At 39.4% G+C, this 25,120-nt stretch overlaps 1 protein-coding gene across 1 annotated transcript in view; it reads right to left on the bottom strand.

The window, feature by feature from the left end:
• WDR49 (WD repeat domain 49) overlaps nucleotides 1-25,120 on the bottom strand; it is a 139,092-nt gene that overhangs the window by 39,369 nt on the left and 74,603 nt on the right. Inside the window, exons 9-14 of the mRNA XM_042903330.1 lie at nucleotides 19,785-19,949; nucleotides 16,033-16,154; nucleotides 9,413-9,439; nucleotides 4,693-4,823; nucleotides 2,226-2,324; nucleotides 442-606 (exon numbers count right to left, since the gene is read on the bottom strand). Of these exons, the coding sequence (XP_042759264.1) occupies nucleotides 442-606; nucleotides 2,226-2,324; nucleotides 4,693-4,823; nucleotides 9,413-9,439; nucleotides 16,033-16,154; nucleotides 19,785-19,949 (709 nt within the window). The remainder of the gene's footprint in view (nucleotides 1-441; nucleotides 607-2,225; nucleotides 2,325-4,692; nucleotides 4,824-9,412; nucleotides 9,440-16,032; nucleotides 16,155-19,784; nucleotides 19,950-25,120) is intronic.

The following is a 25,120-nucleotide window of genomic DNA, read 5'->3' as shown; positions in this document are numbered from 1 at the left end:
TTTTGATACTAGGTGCCAGCAAAGTCTCAGACTCTATCCTTCTGGCACATGTAGACCTGAGCCTTGGCTCATATATTTGAAGCATATTTCTTGCTGTACCCTCTACCCTACCAGACTTCTTTAAGCCATGGCTAGAACAGTGATTCTGATTGTCACCCGTATCTAATTGTTTGCCAGAGTTTTCCCACTCTGCTCCTGACCTATACAGCACTGTATAAATCACATGTCGGGTGTAGTCTGGTTCCTGCCCCTGGATCCTTCCTCCTGAACCCTGACCTTGTTTGCTGTGGCCTGTGACCTCCCATGACCCAGCACTGATTCTTAGCTACCCAAAGTCAAGCTCTATGGGACCTAGATAGGAATAAACTGTCTTCATTGCTCCCTTTTCCAATGGTTTACAAATATATCCATGTACGATCAAACTCGAAATATATATTTTACCTGTCTCTGCAGTGTTTTTTCTTGCTTCAAGGATGCAAAGCCTCACAACAGCATTATTGTATTTGGTGTTTGTCTCAAAGGAGCAGGGTCCCAGGGTAGCCTGGTTTGCACTGGGGCAGGCAGAGTGGCTCCTTCCAGCACTGAGAAGCTTCTGAGGCTCTGTATCTGTGATGGATACAAAGCTAGGTGTCTTCATGAGGAGAATCTGCTCTTCAAACAGATGCTTATGCAAAACAAGAGGCCCGCCTCCCTCACGGTCTCTGGTGAGTCTATCAAGTCTCACAAAAGGCTTCCAGTCAACATCCATTGAACCTTCCGCTATTCACTTCTTCAACACCAACTTGAAAGGCTCATTTGATTCCATTCTGTTTTGCATATTACATACACACTTAATGTGTTTTCCCTTGATATGAATTAATAGGGACTTCATTTCGTTGTCACTGTTAACATCTTAGAAATCCTGATGGGTTCCAGACAAATGTGATTCTAATATGGTAGCATTTTCGGCTTATCAATCATTAATATTAATCTTGCGAATAGTGTAATGAACATGAGCTATAATGACTATTTAAATATATTTAAATGATCATTCTTAGCAGTATTGTTTGCTAGGGAATTAACCTGGAGAGGGCATTCCCAGTGGTCCTTTAATTATCACGTGACATCATCTCCAGGCCACATTAAGAACTGGGAATATTCAGAATCTATGAACAGTGTGTGCATAGTTATGAAAAATCTATACAGGAATATCTTCAAAATTTCAAAGCAAGACATCTATCGCAATGCCTCTTCTGTCTTTTAGAAGTCTGATATTACCCATTTTTCTTATCTATCTCTCTGTGGTTTTCATTGTAGCCACAATTAGGTTTGCCGTAACAGCAAGACGTCATTCTCCTGCAGGCAGAGGAAAAAGCAGAACTGCACCCTCTCCATGGAGGATTCAAATGAACCCTAGTGCTTAGGTCTTGGCACATAAAACAGGCCAGAGCCTTGTGGCTGCAGGTAAGTAAGCCCTAAATCTCCTAAGGGCTTATTCTTAACAAATTACTCCCTCAGTTTTCACACACAGCTTTATCTGATGACCTGTCCTTTCCTACGGTCCAATTCAGCTCTGTGAGTTTATCCAATTGAGACAATAGAACCTCACTGGGCTGTGAGGAATGACATATTCATTACCTAAATAAATAAGTCTAAGGAAAAATCTTCAGTATCTAAGGAAACTGAAATAAAATGTGAAAGGCAATTGTCAAGACATTTTGCTTAAGTATAAAATATTCATGTGCTCTGCTAAACTCCCATAAAATACAATATACTTCCGTCTCATGCTCCTCACAGGTTTCTAAAGCAAGAAATAATTTAAGATTTCCAGGTGGCATAATATTTAATACAAGCTCTAGACTGAGCCTGAGCAGCCTATCAAGTGAACACGAGTTCCTATTTTCCTACTGAGGGGTACCAAGTTTCACTCAAAGGCAATTTGGTGAGGTTTATTGGCAAAAACTAAACTAGATGGAAATGAGAGGCCTGCTCCCTGCTGTCAGTAATTCAGAAAAGCTGATGTGGCATAAAGGCAAGAAACAGCACGCCATGGAGAATTTGCTAAGCCAAGGAAATCTCAAGGTTCTTTTTAGTCACTTTGACAAGACAACGGTATCACTAATCCCTTGTGCTTATAGCCAATCATCTATAATTTAGGAGCAAGCTGTATCAGGTACATGCATAAACAGCTAAGCCTACTGTGGTTTGATTCAGCCACCTTATTTTAGTTTCAAACTTGCACTCACCCCATTTTGATTTTAGCAGCCTCTGGTAATCAGGGTGAAGGACATAGTGAGCGTTTTCTGTGTTGTTGTTCCACAGAATAATTTCTCCATCATAGCTTCCTGTATGAGCCAGGATGGCGAATGTAAATTGTCAGAAAGTTGGAAAATATGAGCAACCGCAATGAGAAGTCATTATCATACTACCTTATGCAAAGTCTGGCACATAGTAGGTACTCTGTATTTTTGGAAACACGAGTGAATAACTAGTACTTTGATTAAACTTTAGAACTTACCATCCTCATAGCACACCTGTGTATTCACTGTGATAGAAATTACCGTCATATCTTTTTATTTTATAGTAATCAGTCATTCAGAATAAGGGCTTTGTAATTAAACAACTTGAGTTTGACTCCCCATTCTACCACCTACTGGCTGTGCACATGTGGGCAAGTTATTTAACTCTACCTAATGCCACAATTTCTTCACCTATAAAACTAGATTAAAAATTATATTTATTTCGGGGCGCCTGGGTGGCTCAGTCGGTTAAGCATCCGACTTCGGCTCAGGTCATGATCTCACGGTCCGTGAGTTCGAGCCCCGCGTCGGACTCTGTGCTGACTGCTAGGAGCCTGGAGCCTGTTTCGGATTCTGTGTCTCCCTCTCTCTGCCCCTCCCCTGTTCATGCTCCGTCTCTCTCTGTCTCAAAAATAAATAAACGTTAAAATTAAAAAAAAAATTATGTTTATTTCATAGGGTTGTTGTGAAAAACAGAAAGTACTTAGAATAGTGCCTAGCATATTATAAGTACAATTCCTAATAATCATTATGCTTTTTTTATTGAGTGAAGGAAGCAAATCAAATCATTCTAAGTTTCTGTTTCCTGCATCTATTCACCTTTTCTTGTGTGTGTGTGTGTGTGTGTGTGTGTGTGTGTGTGTACACGCTCACATGTTTTCTTTTCCTTCCCTCCCTCCTATATTCTTTACTTAATAATGCTTTCTCCAATTCTAAAATTTTCCCTATAGAAAATCCTTCCCTACTGCTCATCGCAGACAATATAGAAAAGCCCAAATAGTGAGACTCAGTCTGACCAAACTTGTCCTGGGGAGAAGCAATACATGACCAGACTGCTGCTCTTAGTGGCTCAGTGAGGAGCACTCCCTACTGAGCAGAGAGTCAATGTCAAGTGAAGAGGAGAACAGAAGAGCCAAGTTTGAGTGCAATGTACAAATGGTGTCTTTCTTGGGATTTGGAGAAAGAGAGTGATACATACTAAACTCTGTATTGTTCTGGAAGGAATAACCTGTGTAACTCAAATATTGGCCAAGGATGATGGATTTGCATGGATTAGCTGTATGGGGGAATATCCATCTTCTCCTATGATTTTGAAAGGCTTATGTTGTAAGGTGCTTGACCAAACATTTTCACATAGGACTGAAGGGATGATAACGAATGGAGAAATCATCTACCCACCAATTACAAGGGCCTCTTATGACACTTTTGCAATACAAAGACGCAGCCTTATAGCTTATTTGTCTCCATCACATTTCAGTATGTCATTCTCCCTGCAGAGATGGACTTTCAGCAGCTATCAAGCAAATTCAACTGCAGAGTTGGCCCTACTGGAAAGTAATCAGGTAAGTCCTGAAGACAGTGGAAATTTAAGTGTACACAGAGCTGTAAGCCTCACATTGTAACACGCCATAGACATCCTGGCTTTTTTATTATAAGTTTTCATTCCTCTTAATTGATGACTTTTTGGGTTCTATTAAAAAAAATTAGGTTGTCAAAATATGGACTCTATAATTTCATGGTGCAATCTATTTTTATAACTTGTTTTCTTTGGCCAGAAATGATACAATGATTTCTGATCCTCTTTCATTTGTCACATCAAAGCATGCCCATGGAACCTTTTAAGGGCTTGCTTGGATTTGTAGACATTTTGTGAGGTCGGTATTTAACCAACATTACTTAGGCTAAATTGTGTCAAAGGGTTAGTATGTTCCCATTATGAAATATCTGAGTGCCAGAGAAGTGTGATTCGTTCCCATCATCCCTAATGCTGTTTCTGGGAAAAGGATAATAAAAATAAAAGCTAACCATTTACTGATAAGCTTACTGTGTGTCACGCACTGTATTAAGCCCTTACCCAGATTATCTTACTCAGTCTTCACTTTAAACCAAGATATTGATAGATTATTGTTAGCCAGAGAAGGCTATGATTACAGTTTAAATAACGTGTTCGACAGGATGCATTGGTAAGTGGTAGCACCAGGATCGAAAGCCAGGTAGCGATGTTCAAGAGCTGACAGGCGTAGCCACTAATATATTGCCCTAGAGATAAGGACCAAGGGTAGCTGTAAGGGCAAAGGCCAATTCTTCAAGAAATTTGTCCATTTTGGAGTTCTGAAAAGACTTTTTTAAAAGTGACTGAGCCAAAAGAAACCAAACTTTCAACCACCGATTGTCAAGTGAAGGTTCAATTAACCTGTAACAAGAGTTTGTGGAGGTAAAAATGCAGCGCACAAGATATCATCACAGTGCTGTATTCCACCTTTCCATTTCTCAGGCTGGATGAAATATTGATTGAAGTTTTGTAGACGGAACACAGTAATACCCCTAGTAAAAAGGAAGTAAAATTTAGCTATGAAACCAAATGTGATATAGACATTGAGTAGCCAACATCCATTCGTCATCCATAATCCTGAACTTCCTACACTAAACTTTTTTTTTATTTCTCTTTGAATTCTCTGGTATATTATGAATATTTAATACTAGAAAGTTAATTACCTTTTCACAGTCATTAACATTAAACATGTATGCATTTATCAGATCAATTATCCACCACCAAGACTCTAAACAACATCTCCCCATATGGGTACCATGGAACCACAAAGACTTATTTGACAGTAACAATAAAAAATGACATGAGTCTGCGAAGAAATAATATTTGGTAGTTTGAACAAAATCAGTAAGCTTTCTTTTCATTAGAGATTCCAGAAGAGCTAACATGTTAACATTCCCTGTGGCATTTTCCAGACTTACCTGACCACAGAGTCCTTTTTCATATAGCATTTCGAAGAGCTATCATTTGTGAAACCCACTTAGAAAATGCCACTCCAAGGGAATAGGACTCTGGACAGGTACATTTTGAACAGAAATAATAGTTTTAAAAAAGCCAATATCTTGGGGCACTGCTGTGAATTTGACAGGCCAGGATGGGCAGAAAATGAAATGCCTGGTGCCTAGTAAAGAAGGGAGGAGCATGAAAATTAAATTGTGGAGGCATCAATGCCACCTTGTTTCCACTTGATGATTTAAGTTCTGGCTACCAGATTGTACTAAGTCTCTCTCCTTCTAGAGGCAAACACATCTCAAATGAGCGTTTACAAACACAGGCTTGGGGTCTCCACCCGCACTCTCTCTTCACCTACCCGAAATCCCGCTTCTATTCCTACCGCTCCAAAGGTCTCCCAATTGCTCTATCACAGCAGCTCCTCACTCTGAAGGATGTGGCTTTCTCCTCCTGAGAATTCTTTTCTTTCTAGTATATCCCACTTCTCTTCCTGACTTCCGGATCTTTCATTCCCTATTCTCTATCCCCCCTTCCATTCTTTCTCCCTTTCTTTTTTAATGTTTATTTATTTTTGAGACAGACAGAGACAGAGCATGAATGGGGGAGGGGCAGAGAGAGAGGGAGACACAGAATCGGAAGCAGGCTCCAGGCTCTGAGCCATCAGCACAGAGCCTGACTCGGGGCTCGAACTCACGGACCGCGAGATCGTGACCTGAGCCGAAGTCGGACGCTCAACCGACTGAGCCACCCAGGCGCCCCTTCTTTTACTATGGATGCTCCTTACTGTCACTTCTCTGTTACTCTCTCTCTACCCAAGTGGGTTTGTGCAGAGAATCCACATACAGCTGTAAGTTGCAATCTTGCTTCTCTACAAATGGCTCTAAAATTTATCTACATTCATAACTTTTCCCAGTGCTGAGAAGCTCCATTTGCCAGCTGACAATTTCATATAATTTCCCATCAGCAAGATATCAAGAAATCCAAATTTTTCATCTTCCCTCCACACCAGGTGTGGATCCTAAATTCCCTACTTTGGTTAACAGTTACCAGCACTCCAGCTTCCTGTGTGTTTCTCTTCCTTAGGCACATCAAATGCTTAGATTCCACCTCTGTGAGATGTCACCATATTCATTCCTTTTTACTTAAAATAAATTTTTTTAATGTTTATTTATTTTTGAGAGAGACAGAGACAGAATGCAAGGGGGTTAGGGGCACAGAGAGAGGGAGACACAGAATCCAAAGCAGGCTCCAAGCTCCGAGCTGTCAGCACAGAGTCCGATGCGGGGCTCGAACTCACGAGCTGTGAGATAATGACCTGAGCTAAAGTGGGTCACTCAACCCACTGAGCCACCCAGGCGCCCCTCATTCCTTTTTATTTTAAACAACCAATGACAGCTTCCTAGTTCAATGGTCACAACCTCATCATTGAATAATTGTAACATGCACTTGACCAGTTTCATTGCCTTTAGTCTACCCTTTCTGGATTAATCATTCCATTTGGGGACTTTTGATATATATTCATTTTACAGGCATTTCTGGTTTCCACCTGGAAGTCCATAGTCAGGTGCTGCAGGGGATAGAGCCATGAGCATAAAAATGACTAAAATGAAAAGTGAAATGTGGCAAATGCCAAGGAAGTACTGATCAATTGCTGTGGAAGTCCAGATATAGAAAGCACAGAAAGCTGAGTGAGGGGTCATATTTGAGCTGGACCATAACAGATGGCTGGTATTTGGAAGAGGAGGGCACTATACGCAGAGGGAACAGTCTGGTCAAATGTAAGTCTAATGCCCCTTTAAAAAAAATTTACTAGTTTTCCATTCTCTACATGGCAAATTTTAAATGTATGGGCCTACATTCAAATCCCAATACTTTTTGGGTCTAATCTACAATTTTAGAATTAGTTCTCTCTATTCCTGTATCCTTGATATTCAAAGTCAAATGTGAATGTCCAGCTAAATATCTGACAGAGCTACTGGGAGCCATAGGATAAATACGGCTCACCTTCCTAAGTGTTAATTTTATGTAAAAGAGTTTGGGGGAAATATTTTTTATTTTAAAATAAGGATAAATGAATTTATGTAATAGAATGCAAAATCAATCTGGATTTAAAAAGTAGAGGGGTGTCTGGGTGGCTCCAGGGCGCCCGGGTGGCTCAGTCCATTAAGCATCTGACTTCAGGTCAGGTCATGATCTCATCGTTCCTGGATTCGAGCCCTGCATCGGGCTCTGTGCTGACAGCTCAGAGCCTGGAGCCTGTCTTCGGATTCTGTGTCTCCCTCTCTCTGTCCCTCCCCTGCTCGTGCTGTCTCTCTCTCTCTCTCTCTCTCAAAAATAAATAAAACATTGAAAAAAAAATTTTAAGTAGAATACAAGGCTTCAAATAAGTGTCATGATTACAGGAACTGTTTGAACTACTAGAAGTACTCAAAGGCTAAGCTTCTGAAGCACACTTTCTTATTTAAGAAAAAAAAATGTTTATTTATTTTTGAGAGACAGAGAAAGAGCACGAGTCAGGGAGGGGCAGAGAGAGTGGGAGACACAGAATCCGAAGCAGGCTCTAGGCTCTGAGCTGTCAGCATAGGGTCCGGCGTGAGGCTCAAACCCACGAACCGTGAGATCATGACCTGACCTGAAGTCAGACGCTTAACTGACTGAGCCACCCAGGTGCCCCTGAAGCACACTTTCTTGTTCAACACAAATGATATCTTTACTGTTCTCTAAGCACCCTTCACATTTCTAGCTGCTTCGTTTTCATTCATGGTGTGCTCATCCATCCCTCTATGGATTTACTTTCACATACAGTCCCACATCTATCCATCCATATACTCATTATCTAAGACTCATCTTGTTCTGGTAGACTTCCTTAATAACTAGAGTTGAAAGAAATATTTCCTTCTTCTCATCTCATCTTACACATCTTGCACTGTTCACATTTTACTTATAACATGTAATGAATATTATATAGCTATACTCCCCTGCTAGATTACAAATTCTCAGAAACAAGGAATCTTGTCTTATTCTACAGTACCACAATAGCAGGCATTGTGACCTACTCATATTGAGTGTTCAATAGATATTTGTCAAATAAATGAATGAAAAATTCTGTCCCAAATGTCACTTCCTTAAGTAAGTCTTTTGTGACTACCCTCTCTAAACACTCTTCCTTGAGGGTTAATATCCAAAATACATTAAAAAAAACTTATACAACTCAACACCAAAAAGGCAAATAATTCCAAGTTAAAATGGGCAGAGGATATGAATAGACTTTTGTCCCAAGAAGACATAAGGATGGCCAACAGACATCTGAAAAGGTCACTAATCATCAAGAAAATGCACATCAAAACCACAATGATATATCACCTCACACTTGTCAGAATGGCTAAAACCATGTAAAAGAACAGTGTTGCTGAGGATGTAGAGAAAAAGGACCCCCCCCCCCCCCCGCCGCCATGCACTGTTGGTAAGAATGTAAAATGGTACAGCCACTTTGGAGACAGTTCCTCAAAGACTTAAAAATGGAATTACCATATGATCCAATAATTCCACTCCTGGGTATTTACTCAATAAAATGAACACTAATTCAAAAAGATATATGCACCCCGATCTTTATTGCAGCATTATTTATAATAGCCAAAATATGGAAGCAATCCAAGTGTCCATCCATGAATAAATGGATAAAGAAGATCTGTATAAAAAATGTATATATATAAACATATAAAATGAAATATTGCTCAGCCATAAAAAAGAACGAAATCTTGTCATTTGCAACAACATGGATGGATCTGGAGGGTATAACGCTAGGTGAAATAAGCCAGTCAGAGAAAGACAAATACCCTATGATTTCATTCCTACGTAGAAGTTAAGAAACAAAATAAATGAACAAGGAAAAAAAGACACAAACCCAAAAAAGCTATTAAATATAGAGAGCAAACTAGTGGTTTCCAAAGCAGAAATTGGTGGGGCAGATGGGTAAAATATGTACAGGGGATCAAGAGTATACTTACCATGATGAGTACAGAGTAATGCATAGAATTGTCGAACCACTGTATTGTGCACCTGAAACTAATCTAATACTGCATGCTACACATACTTGAATAAATAAAAGAAAATTTGAAGTGGGTAGCACTACTTACTTGGAGTTTTCCAATCAGAATAAAACTTGATTTAAATTAAAAGATAAAATAAAGAAGACTCTCCGTTGAGTCTTTCATCCCTCACCCTACGTCATTTCTCTTTATCGTCATGTGATATCATGGTCTATATTTATTTGTCTGTTTACTTACTGTCTCTGCTACCAGAAATAAGCTCTAGGGGAGCGGGGACTTTGTTTTTTTTCTTTCCTGTATCACCAGTGCTTAGACTAGTTCCTAGCACATAATCGGCATTTAATAAATATTTGCAGAATTGATGTATGAATTATTCTTTCTTTAAAAAAATCAATAATTTTAATACTAATATTCTTTTAATAATATTACTATGAGGCTTAGCAAGGTAAGATATTATAAATAAGGTACTCTGCAGTTCTGAAATTGCCGTGGATCTCATAAGAGCTTTACATGCATATATTTTTAATTTTTTCTTTACCTATTGATAAGTTTGGTTGAAGAGATTACTTTTTGGGAACGGAGAGAGCAGAATGGGAGTGAGAGGGAAGAAGTCAATCCTATATCTCTTCTATTATCTCTCAGTCAAAAGTCAATGTCAAATGTCTTTTTGCCAAGATACCCATATTAACTACATATATTTAGGTTGTACGACCCAAAGGCACAAAATGCTTTTCCCAAGATGGTGTAAAAACCATCCCTTCTGGTATTGACCTTGTGTGTCAAAATGTTGAGAAACTAATTAGCTGCCACCTTTCCCTTAAAACCTAACCTGAATCTTTCCATTGAAGTGACAGTTATCCTTAAAATACCTTAAGAATCCACACTGCATTTCTTACTTTGTCCATTTCAAAGATAGCTTTTTTTTTAAGTTTGTACTTTTGCCAGGAGTTAAATTGAAGTGCAGAATGAGCCAATTTTAAGGCATTTGAGGAGTCTGAGAGATTTGTTCTTTTGACATTGAAGGAGTTTACTAGTTTCCTCCCATACCCATCTGAGATCCTGAGTCACTGTGTCATCTGTGAAGACGATCAGACCTCTCATTCAGAATGTAGATATAATGACCAATTCTGTGAGAACAAAATTAGTTTACCTGGCAAGTACAAAAAAATACAAAAAAGAAAAAAAAATATTTGGAGGGAAAAAAAAACACCAAAAACCTCTTTTATGATGAATGAGCTGGGAAAATAACTTCTACCAAAACTAATCCTGTAGAAGTTGTCATGGACAGAACAAAAGAACACAACCAACTATCTGTTCCCTTAGAGGCTAATTGCTCATGTGTTGTTAGTCCCATTATAAGACTCTATCCATGTTCAGTCCATTGCCTTTTAGGCTTAAAAGAAGTATCTCAGAATGTGTTCGATATAAACCCGTTCATTTTTATTCTTTTTCCTAAAATTTGTGGTGTCAAATTTTGGACACCAAAACCATCGCAAAATATGATTTGAGGGCTATTTGTGATTTTCCAACATACCTGCCCCCTCCTGACTTCCAACATGGTTATTCAGAGCAAGTTAAACTTTGGAAATTTTCATTCTGGTTCTCATCCTAATAATAGAAACCAATTGAGTCACATAGAAGTATAGTACCAAAGTAAAGCAATTATTAAGAATTTAATATCTCCTGATAGATAAGTTTTATTGTTGAGGAACTTCAAATCCCTAATCTAATTTTACTTAAAAATACTTTTCTAAATCAAATGATATCAACAGCTATTTATTGAGCACCTACTTTTATAGAGCTTTGTGAAAGATGCTATCAATAATATTTTCAGAACTACTTGAAATTGTACAAAAGATTATTTTTATATTTGTATGAGTCTAGATATTTTACAGAGATAAAACCTTCTTAAACAGAGGTTTTTCCTTTAACAGGAAGGAAAGAAATAAAGTGGGAGAAACTAAAAGCCTTAGTCTATTTTTAAAAAGTATAGAATCATAGAACTTTAGGGCAAGATAAAATCTTGAACTATTATGATTATTTGATTTTGCCAGAACTATAAATATTACATGCAAATGCAAAGTTAATCGATCATCTATTCATATAATTTCACCAAAGTAAATATGACCGGATATTTAACCGGGCATTATTTAATTGGCCCTATGTCAACTCACAACTTTGTCTCTAAATATATTTTGCCTAAAATGGTAAGAAACACGTTTCTAGAAGTTCTGAATTTGGGGCTTCTTTTTAAAAGATTTAACATACTCTCTTGATATTAACAAATGTGTTTCTAAATTTTTTTAATATGTATTTATTTTTGAGAGAGAGAGACAAACAGAGCATGAGCATGAGCAGGGAAGGGGCAGAGAGAGAATCTCAAGTAGGCTTCAAGCTCTGACCTGTCAGCACAGAGGCCGACACGGGGCTCAAACTCACAAGCCATGAGATCATGACCTGAGCAGAAGTCAGATGCTTAACCAACTGAGCCATGCAGGGCAGGCACCCCTAACAAATGGTATTTCTAGATAGCCAACATAGGCTCTCCAGTTCAGGTTTTGCTTAGGACCATTTCACAATGGCATTTATCATATCCTGCCTTGTGTGAGTTGACTCCCCAGTGAGAATGTGATGCCCCTGAGAGCAAGAATCATGCTTCTTCACATTCAGTCCACCATAGTTACTAACTCAGCACTTTCGACCAAGCTGCCATTTAAAAATATTTGTGGGAAGGAAAAAGGAAAAATAAGAGTAAGCTAAAACTTTGAAGTATTAATTTGATAATACATGTTTTTTATGTGTTTCTTCAAACACACAAAACTGATTCATTAGCTTTGATTGACATAACCAACCTATTCAATCAGATTATTTAAGAGAATATAGTTGTTCTAGGATTTAATGACTCCATTTGTAATTCAGGAATGGTGGAAAGAGCATGGACTTTGACATGGAATTCCAATTCAGCTGTCTACTACTTTGTAACATTGACCAGGCTACCCAACCTCTTCAAGCCTCATTTTCTCCCTTGTACAAAAGGACTGGTAATACTTAGATTCCTGGTTTATCATGAAGAGAGAATAGATTTGAATAACTATCCTGCTTGCTTCTTATTCAGAGTGTGACCACGAATAATTGATCTCTCTAGTTCTCAGATTCCCTGTCTACTTAATAAATATTAATTAAGTCATTCAACACATATCATTGAGCATCTACTAAGAACCAGACACTAAACGCACGCGCGTGCGCGTGCGCGCGCGCACACACACACACACACACACACACACACACATTATATGTTATAATCCAGTCCGATGTTAAATAAAGTATAGGAAGCTAAACAGCACAGACAAATAGGGGGCGTATTTCCACCCTGGGAGTAAAAAGAGATGTCCTGATGGAGAAGATAAATGAACAAAGACCTGAAGCAGGAATAAACGTCAGCCCTATGAACAATGTTTGGGGAAGGATTTCTAGAGAAGGGGAGAGAATAAAGGCAAGGAGGTGTGGAAAAGTATGGTTTACCTGGAGTGCCCTGATAGCACATTCCTATTTGAGGTGAGAATGGGTAAGAATGAAACTAAGAATAGGCCCAGGCTAGAGGGGGCTTCAAATTATTTTGTAGACACTCTGAAAGGTGTTAAACAAGGAAGTGACATCGATGGAATGCATTGTAGAAAGAAATAATTATAGCTAAAATGTGCAGAACCTAAGAACAAGGCGGTATCACTAGAGAAAAGGGCTGTGACATTCATCAGGTAGAAATGACGCTCTGAATTATACAGTTGTAGTTGAAATAGGGACAGGTTTGAGAAATGTTTAGAATATAAAACAGGTAAGACTACTTGGTTGTGAAGCTGAGTGAGAAGGAAGAACCAAGGTGGATGTTCAGGTCTCTGGCTGGTAACCAAAGCTCTGAAGCCAAGAGAGCAAAGCAGGTTGTGAGGAGGGGAACAAATAATAAATTCAGTTTACAATATGTTGAATTTGAGATTGCAGTCAGACGTGTCCAGAAAGCAAATGGGTAAGTGAGCTTAGAGAGCTAAAACCTAAAGATAGAGATGGAGACATCTACAAAATATTGCCTACCTTTCAAATGAAGCTCAGGACTAAGGCAGATAATACATGTAAAGGGCCTAATGCTAGAAAGCACTATAAATAAAATAAATCAGATGAATATTTAGGTACCTCAGTCAATAAATGTAATATCTATCCTATCCTGGGCAAGATTATAAACCAATCTCTTCAGTTAGATAGAGCCTAAATTAAAGCTACAGCTTAATTCGAGCCGCCTCTCTCTAGGTTTAAAGAAAGCTTAATGGGGCGCCTGGGTGGCTCAGTCGGTTGAGCATCTGAGTCTTGATTTTGGCTCAGGCCATGATCCCTGGGTCACGGGATTGAGCCCTGTGTTGGGATCTGTGCTGAGTGTGGAGTCTGCTTGAGATTCTCTCTCCCCCTCTGCCCCTCTCTACCACTTGCTTGCTCTCTCTCTCTCTCTCTCAAAATAAATAAATTAGCGTTAAAAAAAGAGAAAGCTTAATAAGCTGTCGATCGTCCAGTTGTTTCTTCTCTAATCACTAAACTGTCAAGGAGTTGGCTCAGTGGACCATCCTCCCCCCACTATACCCCAACAGTTGACCTGTCCACTTGCCTCCTTTGTTAAATACCTCCTGATATAAAGGAACCTGTCAAAGTCCGGTAAAATGTATCCTAACCTAAGGCCTTTGACTTAGGAAATAAACTTTTAAATCTACCAATATAAAAGTGAAATAACACAATTGAGAATGCAGTCCTTCAACTTTCAGTTCCAACTAAGGGATCCAAGTCTTGACAACTTTGCAGAAAATGAAAAAGCTGGGGAAAGATAGAGGGAGTGGCAAATGTTCCTCCTACCTCAGTCTGTCCACATCTCCCTCTCTGAGATTAAAAAAAAGTAACCCGCCGAGAGAGATCAGAACATCAAGTGTTCCTTTTTCTTTCTGTCTTTCTTTTTTTTTTTAAGTTTATTCATTTATTTTTGAGAGAGAGTAAGAGAGAGCACACACGCACAAGCATGCAAGCAGGGTGGGGGGGGGGATAGTGTGGAGGGGAGGGGAGGGGGGAGAGAGAGAGACAGAGAGAGAGAGAGAGACAGAGAGAGAGAGAGAGAGAGAGAGAATCCCAAGCAGTCTCCACACTGTCAGCATAGAGCCTGACATAGGGCTCAATCTCAGGAACTATCAGATCATGACCTGAGCCAAAATCAAGAGTTAGACACTTAACCGACTGAGCCACCCAGGTGCCTACTTTTTTTTTTTTTTTTTTTTTTTTTTTTTTAAGTAAGTTCAATGCCCAGTGTGGGGCTTGAACTCACAACTCAGATATCAAGACTCATACGCTCTATGGACTGAGCCAGCCAGGCACCCCAGGTGTTCTTTTAGGCCACTTTTAGAGGACTCTACTCATTTAATCTTTTAAAACTAACCTGCGCAAGCAATCAAAGAAACCTTACTTTTGATACAAATTTCTAACTATGGATATCTAAAAATTATAATTAAGAAAACAGTACCTCCAAAGTTTTGACTTACACTTAATAAATTTTAAATTTTTTTTGTTATGTTCAAAATTTAAGTTGGATCAGCTATATACTTTACATCTACCATACCATAATATTTGAGAATTAAACTTATTTACTGCCACAGCCCAAAAGGAATAATCAGGCAAAAGTCTGTTAAGAGAAAAGTCATTAATGGATCGTGACTGTTCCCAAGATGTGAAGAAGCCTTGTCTTTCAAAGGTGAAGATTATTGAATTAATTCTTAATATCAAGTGGAGTAACGTGGATTATACTTTCTTTCCTTAGAGTCAGACTACCCCTGAAAACTAAGCTGTAAGTGGCATTATGTTTTCTCATCTGCACATGCACATTTGCATTAGAAGAAAAAGCCTTTCATGTGATTGATAAAAATCCCCAACTATATACCGTTAGTTTTCTAGGTATAAAATCTGATTTTAATCCTGGCTTCAAATCATGAAGATCAAAATTCCATACTGAAAATGTGGGGCAAATTACCTATTAGAGCCATATTTTGTGAACTGTTGAATTTATGGACAATATTTTTTCAGAAAATATCACACTTTAATTTTCCTAGTGCTTATACAATGCCACAGAAAAGGTCCTGTTTATGATCCCTTAGTTCTCTCAGGAGAAAAGGAAAGAAAAGTAATTTTCCTTCTAATGAAATGGGAGAATTGCTCTTTGAGAACAGTAAGCAGGCTGTGAAAGCCCTCTCTGCCCTGATATGAAGCAAGTGCTAACACAATTCAGCAGCCTATCTCCCTCCTTGCTGCAATTTAAAATAAGTAACGAGAGAAGAAGAAATGAGTTTCCTTGATAGTTGAAAGAATATAATTTATACTTTAGGAATTTATGGACTATAAAATTTAGGAAACTTTTGGAGTTAATACTCAGGAAGGGGTATTAGGGCCTTGTCTGGAATGGTTAAAGAAAAAGATTCCAAAAGCCAGAAGAAAGCCTTCTAATGCCATGATCTTATGATGTTTTAGCCCTAAGCACTCAGTCAATCCAAACGGTTTCATTCACCAAGGTCACCAGCAAGTTAATGACTCAGAATCAGTCAAGGTTTCTATGTTGTCTTATCTTTTAGATTTTGATCCAAATAAAAACACTCTCCTTCTGCCTTCCCACGGTTTTGCATGAAGCGTCTCATACCTCTCCCAGCCTGTAACCAGTATTGTCTTCTTAAGAACCAGAATCTGTGAAATATCCACAGCTCCCTCTTGCCCAACATTTAGGGTGTGGTGACAGTGTCCATTGAAGTCCCATACCTTTAAGAGAAAATTTTAAATCACCTTTGAGACAAGAAAAGAAAATGTCTTCTTCAGTGAGTAAAACGACACAGGACAATCAGATTTGTTTAAGCTTTTGTGTTTTTATTCTGGACTAGGGTTGATTCACTTAAGGTATGCAATAATTAAAGAAAATCCTCTCACCATTTAAATTTACCCATTATATTTATAATTCTACTTGTAACCCTACCCGTCTATTCTAATAATGGTTTACTCAAAAGCTATTAGTTAGTATGTATTTTTAAGGGGGACACTACAAAATCACTTAGAGCTACATTTTGGAGTGTTGACATCATGGTTCTCTAAATTTCAGTTTCCTCATTTATGACACAGGAAGCTTACTCCTCTGGGACATTTGGAGGATTAAGCATCTAATACAGAGCCTGAAATACAGTCCTTATGTATAGGTTTCCCATCTGCTCCCAGTAAAATGTCCTATTGTTAGTGGATGCCAGACCCAGTCCTACAGAGAAGAACTCTTGAGTTTACTTCCTCAGGCAGTGGGTCAGGACCCAGGCCCAATGGGGACACTTTACAACAGAACATCACCAGCAGTTAAAACTAAGCCTTGCTATGAAACATTGCTGGTGCCTCATACACAAAGACCAAGCTGGCAGTATGAAAATTAAATTGCATATACCCTTTGAATTAAAAATTCAACTTCTAGGAAACTGTCTCACAGAGACACTTAGATGTGGGAAATGACATGTTTTAAAGGCTATTCTTTTTTTTTTTAAGATTCTTTTTTTCAAGTTCATTTATTTATTTTTAGACAGAGAGAATGAACAGAGGAGGGGCAGAGAGAGAGGGGGACAGAGGATCCAAAGCAGGCTCCATGCTGACAGCAGAGAGCCCGATGTGGGGCTTAAACTCACGGACCGTGAGATCACGACCTGAACTGAAGTCTGATGCTTAACTGACTGAGCCACACAGGCAGCCTTGAAGGCTCTTCTTGAGGCACTGTTTATAAAAGCTAAAGACCTGAATCAACCTAGTTGCTCATTAACAAGGGACTAAGCAGAGGGCCTGGGTGGCTCAGTCGGTTGAGGGTCCGACTTCAGCTCAGGTCAGGATCTCGCAGTTTGTGAGTTCCAGCCCTGCGTCGGGATCTGTGCTGACAGCTCAGAGCCTGGAGCCTGTTTCAGATTCTGTGTCTCCCTCTCTCTGCCCCTTCCCCACTCATGCTCTGTCTCTCTCTGTCTCTCAAAAATGAATAAACATTAAAAAAAAATTAAAAACAAAAAACAAAAAATAAGGGGCTAAAACAATCAGAATATGGAATATCTATACAGTAGCATATAATGCAGCCATTAAGACGAATACGTCATTTCCATATTTCTAAGCTCTGCCCAAACTGGACCAGCTATGAAACGTTAAGCAATTTGCTTTATCTCCTTGGGCTTTAGTGTCCTCCTCTGTAAAAGTGGCATAATAATAATACCAACTATATAGATATATAGATGTGGGGAGTGTAGGGGTGTGCGTGTGTAAAGGGGTGTGTATGTATAAAGTGCTTACAACAGTGCCTGGCTGTTAGTAAGTATGCAATAAAAGTTAACTACATTGTTAATAACAATGTCAAGGTCCAAGACAATATGCAAAATGCAGAACTTTGTATATACTGGGCTGCCACTGAGAAACAAGTGGTGCTCCTGGGCTAGAAGGATGCGTGAGAAACCATTAACAGTGGTAGCTACAAGGGAGGTGAGAAAGAGACTTTCTTTTCACTGTATAACTCTTTGATATTTCAAGTTTTACTGTATGTATACATTAATTATTCAAAACACTAATTAATTAAAAATCAGACACTTCAAAACCATGATAAATAGGGCAATACTTTTAAATCTTTGATGACATAGGTACTGGTTTTGGATTCTAAATTATAAATGAGATTGGAAAATGTCATTGATTCCTGTCTCTTCATAGAATATGTCCACAGCAGCTCAACTCTGAGTTATGCATCCTACATAGAGGTTGCCAAATTTCAGAATTCTGTTATTATGATAAAGATAAATGTACTTTCAAAAGCTGTGATTATACTACTAAATTCACATTAAGCCTTCTAAGATGCAGGGCTTGAGCTGAAATGTTGAAGGGTGCTCTTCATCCATGTCACTTCATTGTCCTCTCAACATGGCTCCTACCAAGCCCACCTAAAATAACACCCACACATAGGTATCGCGAAGATCTGACTGTCCCCAAGTCCTATTAAGTCCTTTAGCTGGGACTGTCTGCAAGCTCTTAGCACCCCTGTAGGTTTGTAAGTTTGCCCTACTCTGGACTGTGTAGTTGGTTACTTTCCAAGACAGGGGTGAAAGAAACCTCATCTATTCATTTCAGTTCTCAGTTCAGTCTCATACCCTGGGACTAGTAAGTGGGCTACTCACTTGTTCCTTTTACCTAAGCCTGTCTGACACTCCAGTTTCACTTGTTCTTGTTTATTCCACCTTGACTATTGGGGTTGGAATTGTCCCATTACCTTCCCAACACCTTTCCAGTAGTCCCATAAACTAGATTACTTAAACCCAAGCTCTCAGTCCCTAACCTCATGCTGTTAACCTTCCCAGAGGCCCAGCTCTGTTGATTTTCAGAAATTCTCATTGCAGCCTGCCACAGCACCTCCTTCACATTGACAGGTGCCACCCTAGAATCCCCTGAACGCCAACTTCCATCATGTTCCACGTACATATCCAGATAACCTTCCGTTAACCCGTTGGCAGGCTACCGGCATGCAACATACACCCCACCATGGAAGATACACCTAATTAATACCCTTCTCATTCCAGTTATGACAGAAGTTGAGAACTATTCAAAGCTTATTCTGGGAAACTGCCTTCTGTTGCCTCAAAGTGTCACAAGCCATCTCCAATCAAAGATTGTCATTAGTCTCAGAGCTGAGGGGGGGGCAGAGAAGATTCACTGGTAGGCATGATTGCAGATAGCAAATATCTAAGCTTTGCATGAAAATTTGATCATTTTTCAAAGTGTAATAGCTCTCATCTCCCAACAGAAATTAGTAATAGCTATAAAATAATAAAAGTGGAAGTATTAAATACTGTAGGTTTAGGATGATAATAAATAAGATAGTGATTGTTCTTTCTACTATCCGTCTTCACTGTCTCACTTGCCTTCACATAAACGTGCAAATTATAACATGGGTTGATTTTGAAATATTCATTTGCCCCCAAATTTGCATCTGTGCCATTTTAACAAGTTTTCTTGGTTGCACTGATTTCTCATTTTACAAACTAAGAAGAAAACTAGGGACATTAGCTGAAGCATAGGAAAATTATTCAGACTTCTTATTCCCCAAAGTAGTCCTCTATCCAGAACTCTGAGAAAGGCTTTCTGAAATAAGTATGCCAAGTTGTGTTTTTATTCTAAATAATTTATTCAGAGAAATCATTTATTCATTTTTCCACTGAGGCTTTTTTTTTTCCCTAACAGCTTTGTTATTAGATGGTATGGGTTATTTAACTCTTCTAATCTTGTCTTGTCTTTCCTCTTGCATGGCCAAAAAGGCAGAAACAAATATAGCTATAGCTGTGTCTCTTCACATAGTATTTTAGCCTCCTCATATGTGGATAGAAAGCATCACTGTGTTCTCACCTTTACGGTCCCATCTGTGCTGCCAGTCAAAAGCCGTGTCTCATTTGCATCAAGGGCCATAGTGCTGATTTCTGCATTGCCATGGCAACCAGTAAACTGTTTGATTTTCTGCCCAGTGTCTATCATCCAGAAGGCAACAGTAGACCCCTCATCACAGCTGATTACCTAAGAGAAAATAACATTGTAAAGAAATTAAATACAGTCCCAGAAGCCACCATTTTTATTTCAATAAAAATATCTAATCTGTGAATTTCCACTACTGAGATCCATCCACCGCCATAGAGGCGCATTTGAAACATACTTACTTTCTCTTTGTTAAGCTGGTAACATTTCAATTCTTCAGCTAGAACTGAGGTAATGCAGTCATGAGTCTCTTTACCAGAAAAGATAGGACTCTGCTTCTTTTACCCACCCTTCAGCTTACTGTCTAGAGGCCGTACTGAAATCGAGTCCTATTGAAAATAAACTTTAAAATCTTCTGCATTTAAGTGACAAAGCTGATTTTAAGTCACGGTGCTCCCACACTATTTACTATATGAAAAGAAGCATTTTACTATGCACCAGCTTCCGTTTAGCATTCAGAAAAGAAAGTGCTACCCAACATTATCGGGGGGGGGGGGGGGGGGGGGGGGGGAGTTAATTTTAACAAAATGCTAGAGCTATCACTTTCAACGCCATTAGTCCCTTTCTTCCTCCTTTCTCAAGGTGCTGCATATATGTCTACAGCGAAACACAATTATTCATGACTTGCTAAAAACAAAGAACACAGGAGGATTAAATCTAAGTCTGCAATATACACCCCAAGAGGAAGGCAACAAAGCAAATGCTAGAAGGGATGGGACCACATATAGTAGCCCGACAATGGGAAATTTTATAGTGGCAAGCCACCTGCTAATTTCAGCGCTAGGTATTTAGGCACCCTTTAAGACGTTAGAGTCACCTCACCCAGGGGCGCCTGGGTGGCTCAATAGGTTACGTGTCCAACTTTGGCTCAGGTCGTGATCTCACAGGTCGTGGGTTTGAGCCCTGTGGAGGGCTCTGCACTGACAGTGTGTAGCCTGCTTGGGATTCTCTCTCTCTCTTTCTCTGCCCCTCCCCCACTTGTGTTCATGCTTTCTCTCTCTCTCTAAAATAAATAAATACACATTTTAAAAAATCATCTCACCCATATGATTTTGAGACCCAAAAGAATGAAAACCAAATGGACAACACTGAACACACAAATAGGTAGATAGGAAGGGGCCTGAAGTAACAGGTAGACTTTGAGAGAACTTCTGGCATGTTTTTGTCTTCATAGGTATCTATTACCATGGTATAAATGTTAAGTGTGACAATAATATGTCAATTTGAGTATCCCATTTTTATAATTACACAGGTTATTAAAATGTATCAAATGTATATTCAGAAGCCTCGAGAGCTGGCCATCACACATGCATGCTTTCATTCGTTTTGTTGGCAAGCACTGAATATCCACTCTGTGCCCAGCTCCGTGAGAGCAGCAGGGATCACTAATGAATCCCTGCTCTGAAGGAATCTACAGCCTAGGCTTGAACACTAAAATCACCCGAGGAACTTTACAAACCATGCCTGTGTACCAGATCAGAGACTCTGCTGTAACTGAACTAAGGAAGGAGCATTTTTTAAAGAGCTTCTCGGGTTCCTGAAGTGTGCACCCTGGGTTGAGCACTATTGGCATAGACAGAACAGACAAGACACAGACAAATGCCAAACAATACTACAGGTTTAGAGGTCTCTCCCCTGGTTGTTGCAGAGGCACAGAGAGGAAAACCCAAAACCCACTTGCTGGGATGGGGGATGGGGAATAAAAGGTGAGATGGTCAATGTGGGATTGAAGATAGGAACATGCATTTATTGGATGCCAAGCCCTTTACACTGCGTATCTCACTTAATCTTTCTAAAAACTCTGTAAATAATGTTAGTGCCCTCATTCTACTAGGGACGAAATTGAGATTCTAATCAGCTAAGCACCATTCCCAAGCCTACATAATGAGGTTTGAATCATGGGCTATCTATGACAGACACATCATCAGGCCTTCTCTATTGTAGCATAGTATTCCAGATAATTAAGAGTGTGGTTAGAAGAGAGAACTTAGGCAGTATTCTACGCATGAGAAGCAATACGAAGTGTCATGGAGCCAGAGTGCGCAGAGGAGGAGATAGACGGTGGGATACGAGGTGAAGAAGCAAGCTGGTGACGGGTACTGAAATTCCTACTGAGCTGTGCTGGAGATCTTAACCAGGGAGACTAGTCCAATGGTGAGCAGAGGGGAAGGGGGTGGAAGGGTGGGTGAGACAGGTGATGGAGATTAAGGAGTGCACTTGCCGTGATGAGCACCAGGTGATGTGTGGAAACGTTGAAACCCTAGACTGTACACCTGAAACTCACATGACACTGTATGTCAGCTAAACTGCAATTAAAATGTTTGAAAAGAGCAATGTTAGAGAATAATGAGTCATGTGTATAAATGACTAGGTAGGGGCCTTAGCTTGCAAGAGACTGTCAAGTGGAATGTATGCCTCAAAATCAACAGCAATCACTGTTCTTGGTGAGGGCGAGAGTGATACAGCATTTTTTGTTGGTCGGTTTGTGAAGGTACTCCTGGCAACGATGTGGAGAACAAGCTGGGGGTGTAGGAAGACCATCTGGGGACTTCTGTCATAGTCCAGGCAAGAGATGTTCACCTGAAACAGTAGTTCAGAGGTAAAAAGGAGAAAAGAGACAGGAAAAAAAAGGGCCACCATTTAGCAACATTTGTGCTCAGCAGAGAACTGATCGTGAGCACATGATCTCTTACAGCCTTTTTCCCCTGAAATTACAAACTGTGACTCTGAATCAAACAACTTCTTAAATGATGTAAAACTATATGTATGTTACACATTTTCTCTCATGAAATCAAAAGTAGCTTAAATATTTCATCACCGTTGTGAAACAACAGCATGGTTTCTAGGACAAATGGCCTGAATCTTGAAACAATGTGACCTACCTCTTCAATTACCATTCGATATTAACTGACTGTGTTTCTGTCCGCTTTGCTGTGTGCAATACACATGGGGGTCGAGAGCACCAGGTCTGAAGCTAGGATGCCTAAGTTTGGAGGCCAATTGTTTGACCTTGGGCTCATTACTTAACCTCTCTAAGCTTCAGTTCCTTCACTTATAAACCAGGGAGAATCATAGTAACTGCCTCAAACCATTTTTAAAAGGTTTAACTAAACTAATATTTATAAAGCATTTAGCATAGTGCATGGCATACAATAAATAAGCCATAAAAGTTAACTAGTGTTACTATTCTAGTTAAGCTTTATTTGTCTGACTCTCTATTTTAGGTGATATCACTTTTCATATCCAAACTAGTTCAAAAATATTTAATGTCTTTCTTTCTTTCAACCATGACAGCGAATATAGACAATTACAATTTTAGAAGCCAGATTGTAGATGTACACTGAAATTTCAAATTAGATCAGATTTGTGAATTTTTCACGTAATTACCTACGAATTTCAATTGCATTCATCAAAAACAAAACCATGAAAACATACAATTTTCCAAGCATGAGTGAAAATTTTGATGGCGTTTTAAGAAAAGGTTAAAGGTTGTGAAGGGTTTTATTATTTCTATTCAGAAAGTATTTATTGACCACTTACATGTTAGGCATTTCCATACTAAATGATGGGCATTCCCTGATAAGAACAAAACAACACAAAACAAAAAAAGCAAAGTAAAATGTGACCATGTTCAAGAAGGCTTGCCCACTTGTCCGAGACTGGCATTGTCCGCGTCACAAAGCATCTAATCAGCAACCACACCACTTTTATCTGCTGTAGACATTCAATGAGGAATTAGTAACTTTCACACTTTGCTACTTGCAGCAAAACTCTCCCTACGCTGCCCACCTGGCTGAGCCCCAACGCTATTCATCAGTTTTCAGCACCTTTCTCTGCTCATTGGATGATTTTTCATGAAATCAGAATCAATAATGGCAAGAGTATATAGCCAGTCGGATTTCATTTTATGGCAGTCTGCAACCTCCAGGAAAACAATGTGCTGAAAAACAAGGACTGACTGTGTCACAAACATCCTACCAGGATTAACCAGACTCTGCTGTCACTATGACAATCTCAGAATACAAGAATAGCAAGACAGGCGAAAAGACTTTCAAAGTTTGGTGAGAGAGGAGTGCACTTAACATCACTTGGCAGGTGAAGGAAGTGTTTGACTACGGGACGGTGAGGACTTTATTTTTAGCAAGCTGATTTTCTCAGTAATAAAGCCCAGGAATAAGTATTGGCATCGTATTTACAGGCCGGATTTTGATGATACCAAATCTCATGAAGTTTTTGGTTCATTCCTGGCTGCTTCTTATCAGATGAGACCTCAAGCGACGAGGACGCAGCAGGGCCCCGGCAGTATGCAGGGCAGAAATGACACTACCCTAAGAACTTCACTCCAGTGCGAGTGGGTTTCAGAGCAAATCGTTGTTCTCCACCTTATGTACCCAAGCTAATAACCATTTAGGAATATATGGGTCTTTTTGTCTCTCTCATCTGAAGCTGTCACAGCCAACGAAGCAATTCTAGGAGATACGAGGTTGTATCCGTGTCCCTTAATTGTCTTCTTATATTCCAACAGCAGTAGGCATTTTAGTTGTCTCTCCATGCATTCCAAGTCCTAGGTCTAAGCGGGAAGGGAAATCAAAAATTACAGCAGCAGATATCGCTGGCTACCAAGGGGTGAGGACATTTGATTTAATTGCTGTTTATAGTTCTATTTTCAGTCAGTCCTGTTTGAGGCCCCATAATATAAAGCAGGGTACCTCCTTTATTTCTATTGTGCATCAAATCTCTTAGAAGTTACATCTCTGTAAGTAGTGAGGCGAGGGGAATGATAATATCTAAGTCCTGGTACGGAAGAGGATTCAAATATTTTAAGGCAGCCATTCTCGATTTATAAATCTTATTTATTACCTCTTGTAGAGTAACTTGTAATTTGCTCTTTCAAATTCATTCCTCGAGTTTACTGAACCCCTACAATATGGAAGACCCGGGATTTAGGTGTTGGGGATTCAGCAGTAAACAATCCCTGCCCTTACATTTAGTGGAGGAAAAGACGCAACCAGATGAGAAAACAAAATAAAATAAAAATATATGGCTAGTGGTGATAAGCATTATGGAGAAAAATAAAACTGAGAAGGAGGAAGAAATCACTGGGAGTGAATGCAAAGCTGGGGGCTCAGAGAAAGCCTCCCTGAAGAATCATTTGAAGAAAGACATGACTGAGGTAAAGGAGGAAGCCACACAGATACCTAAGTGAAGAAAGT

This window comes from Panthera leo, chromosome C2 (genome assembly GCF_018350215.1).
Source record: "Panthera leo isolate Ple1 chromosome C2, P.leo_Ple1_pat1.1, whole genome shotgun sequence".
Classification (NCBI taxonomy): domain Eukaryota; kingdom Metazoa; phylum Chordata; class Mammalia; order Carnivora; family Felidae; genus Panthera; species Panthera leo.
This window is presented reverse-complemented; position numbering and strand designations above follow the sequence as displayed.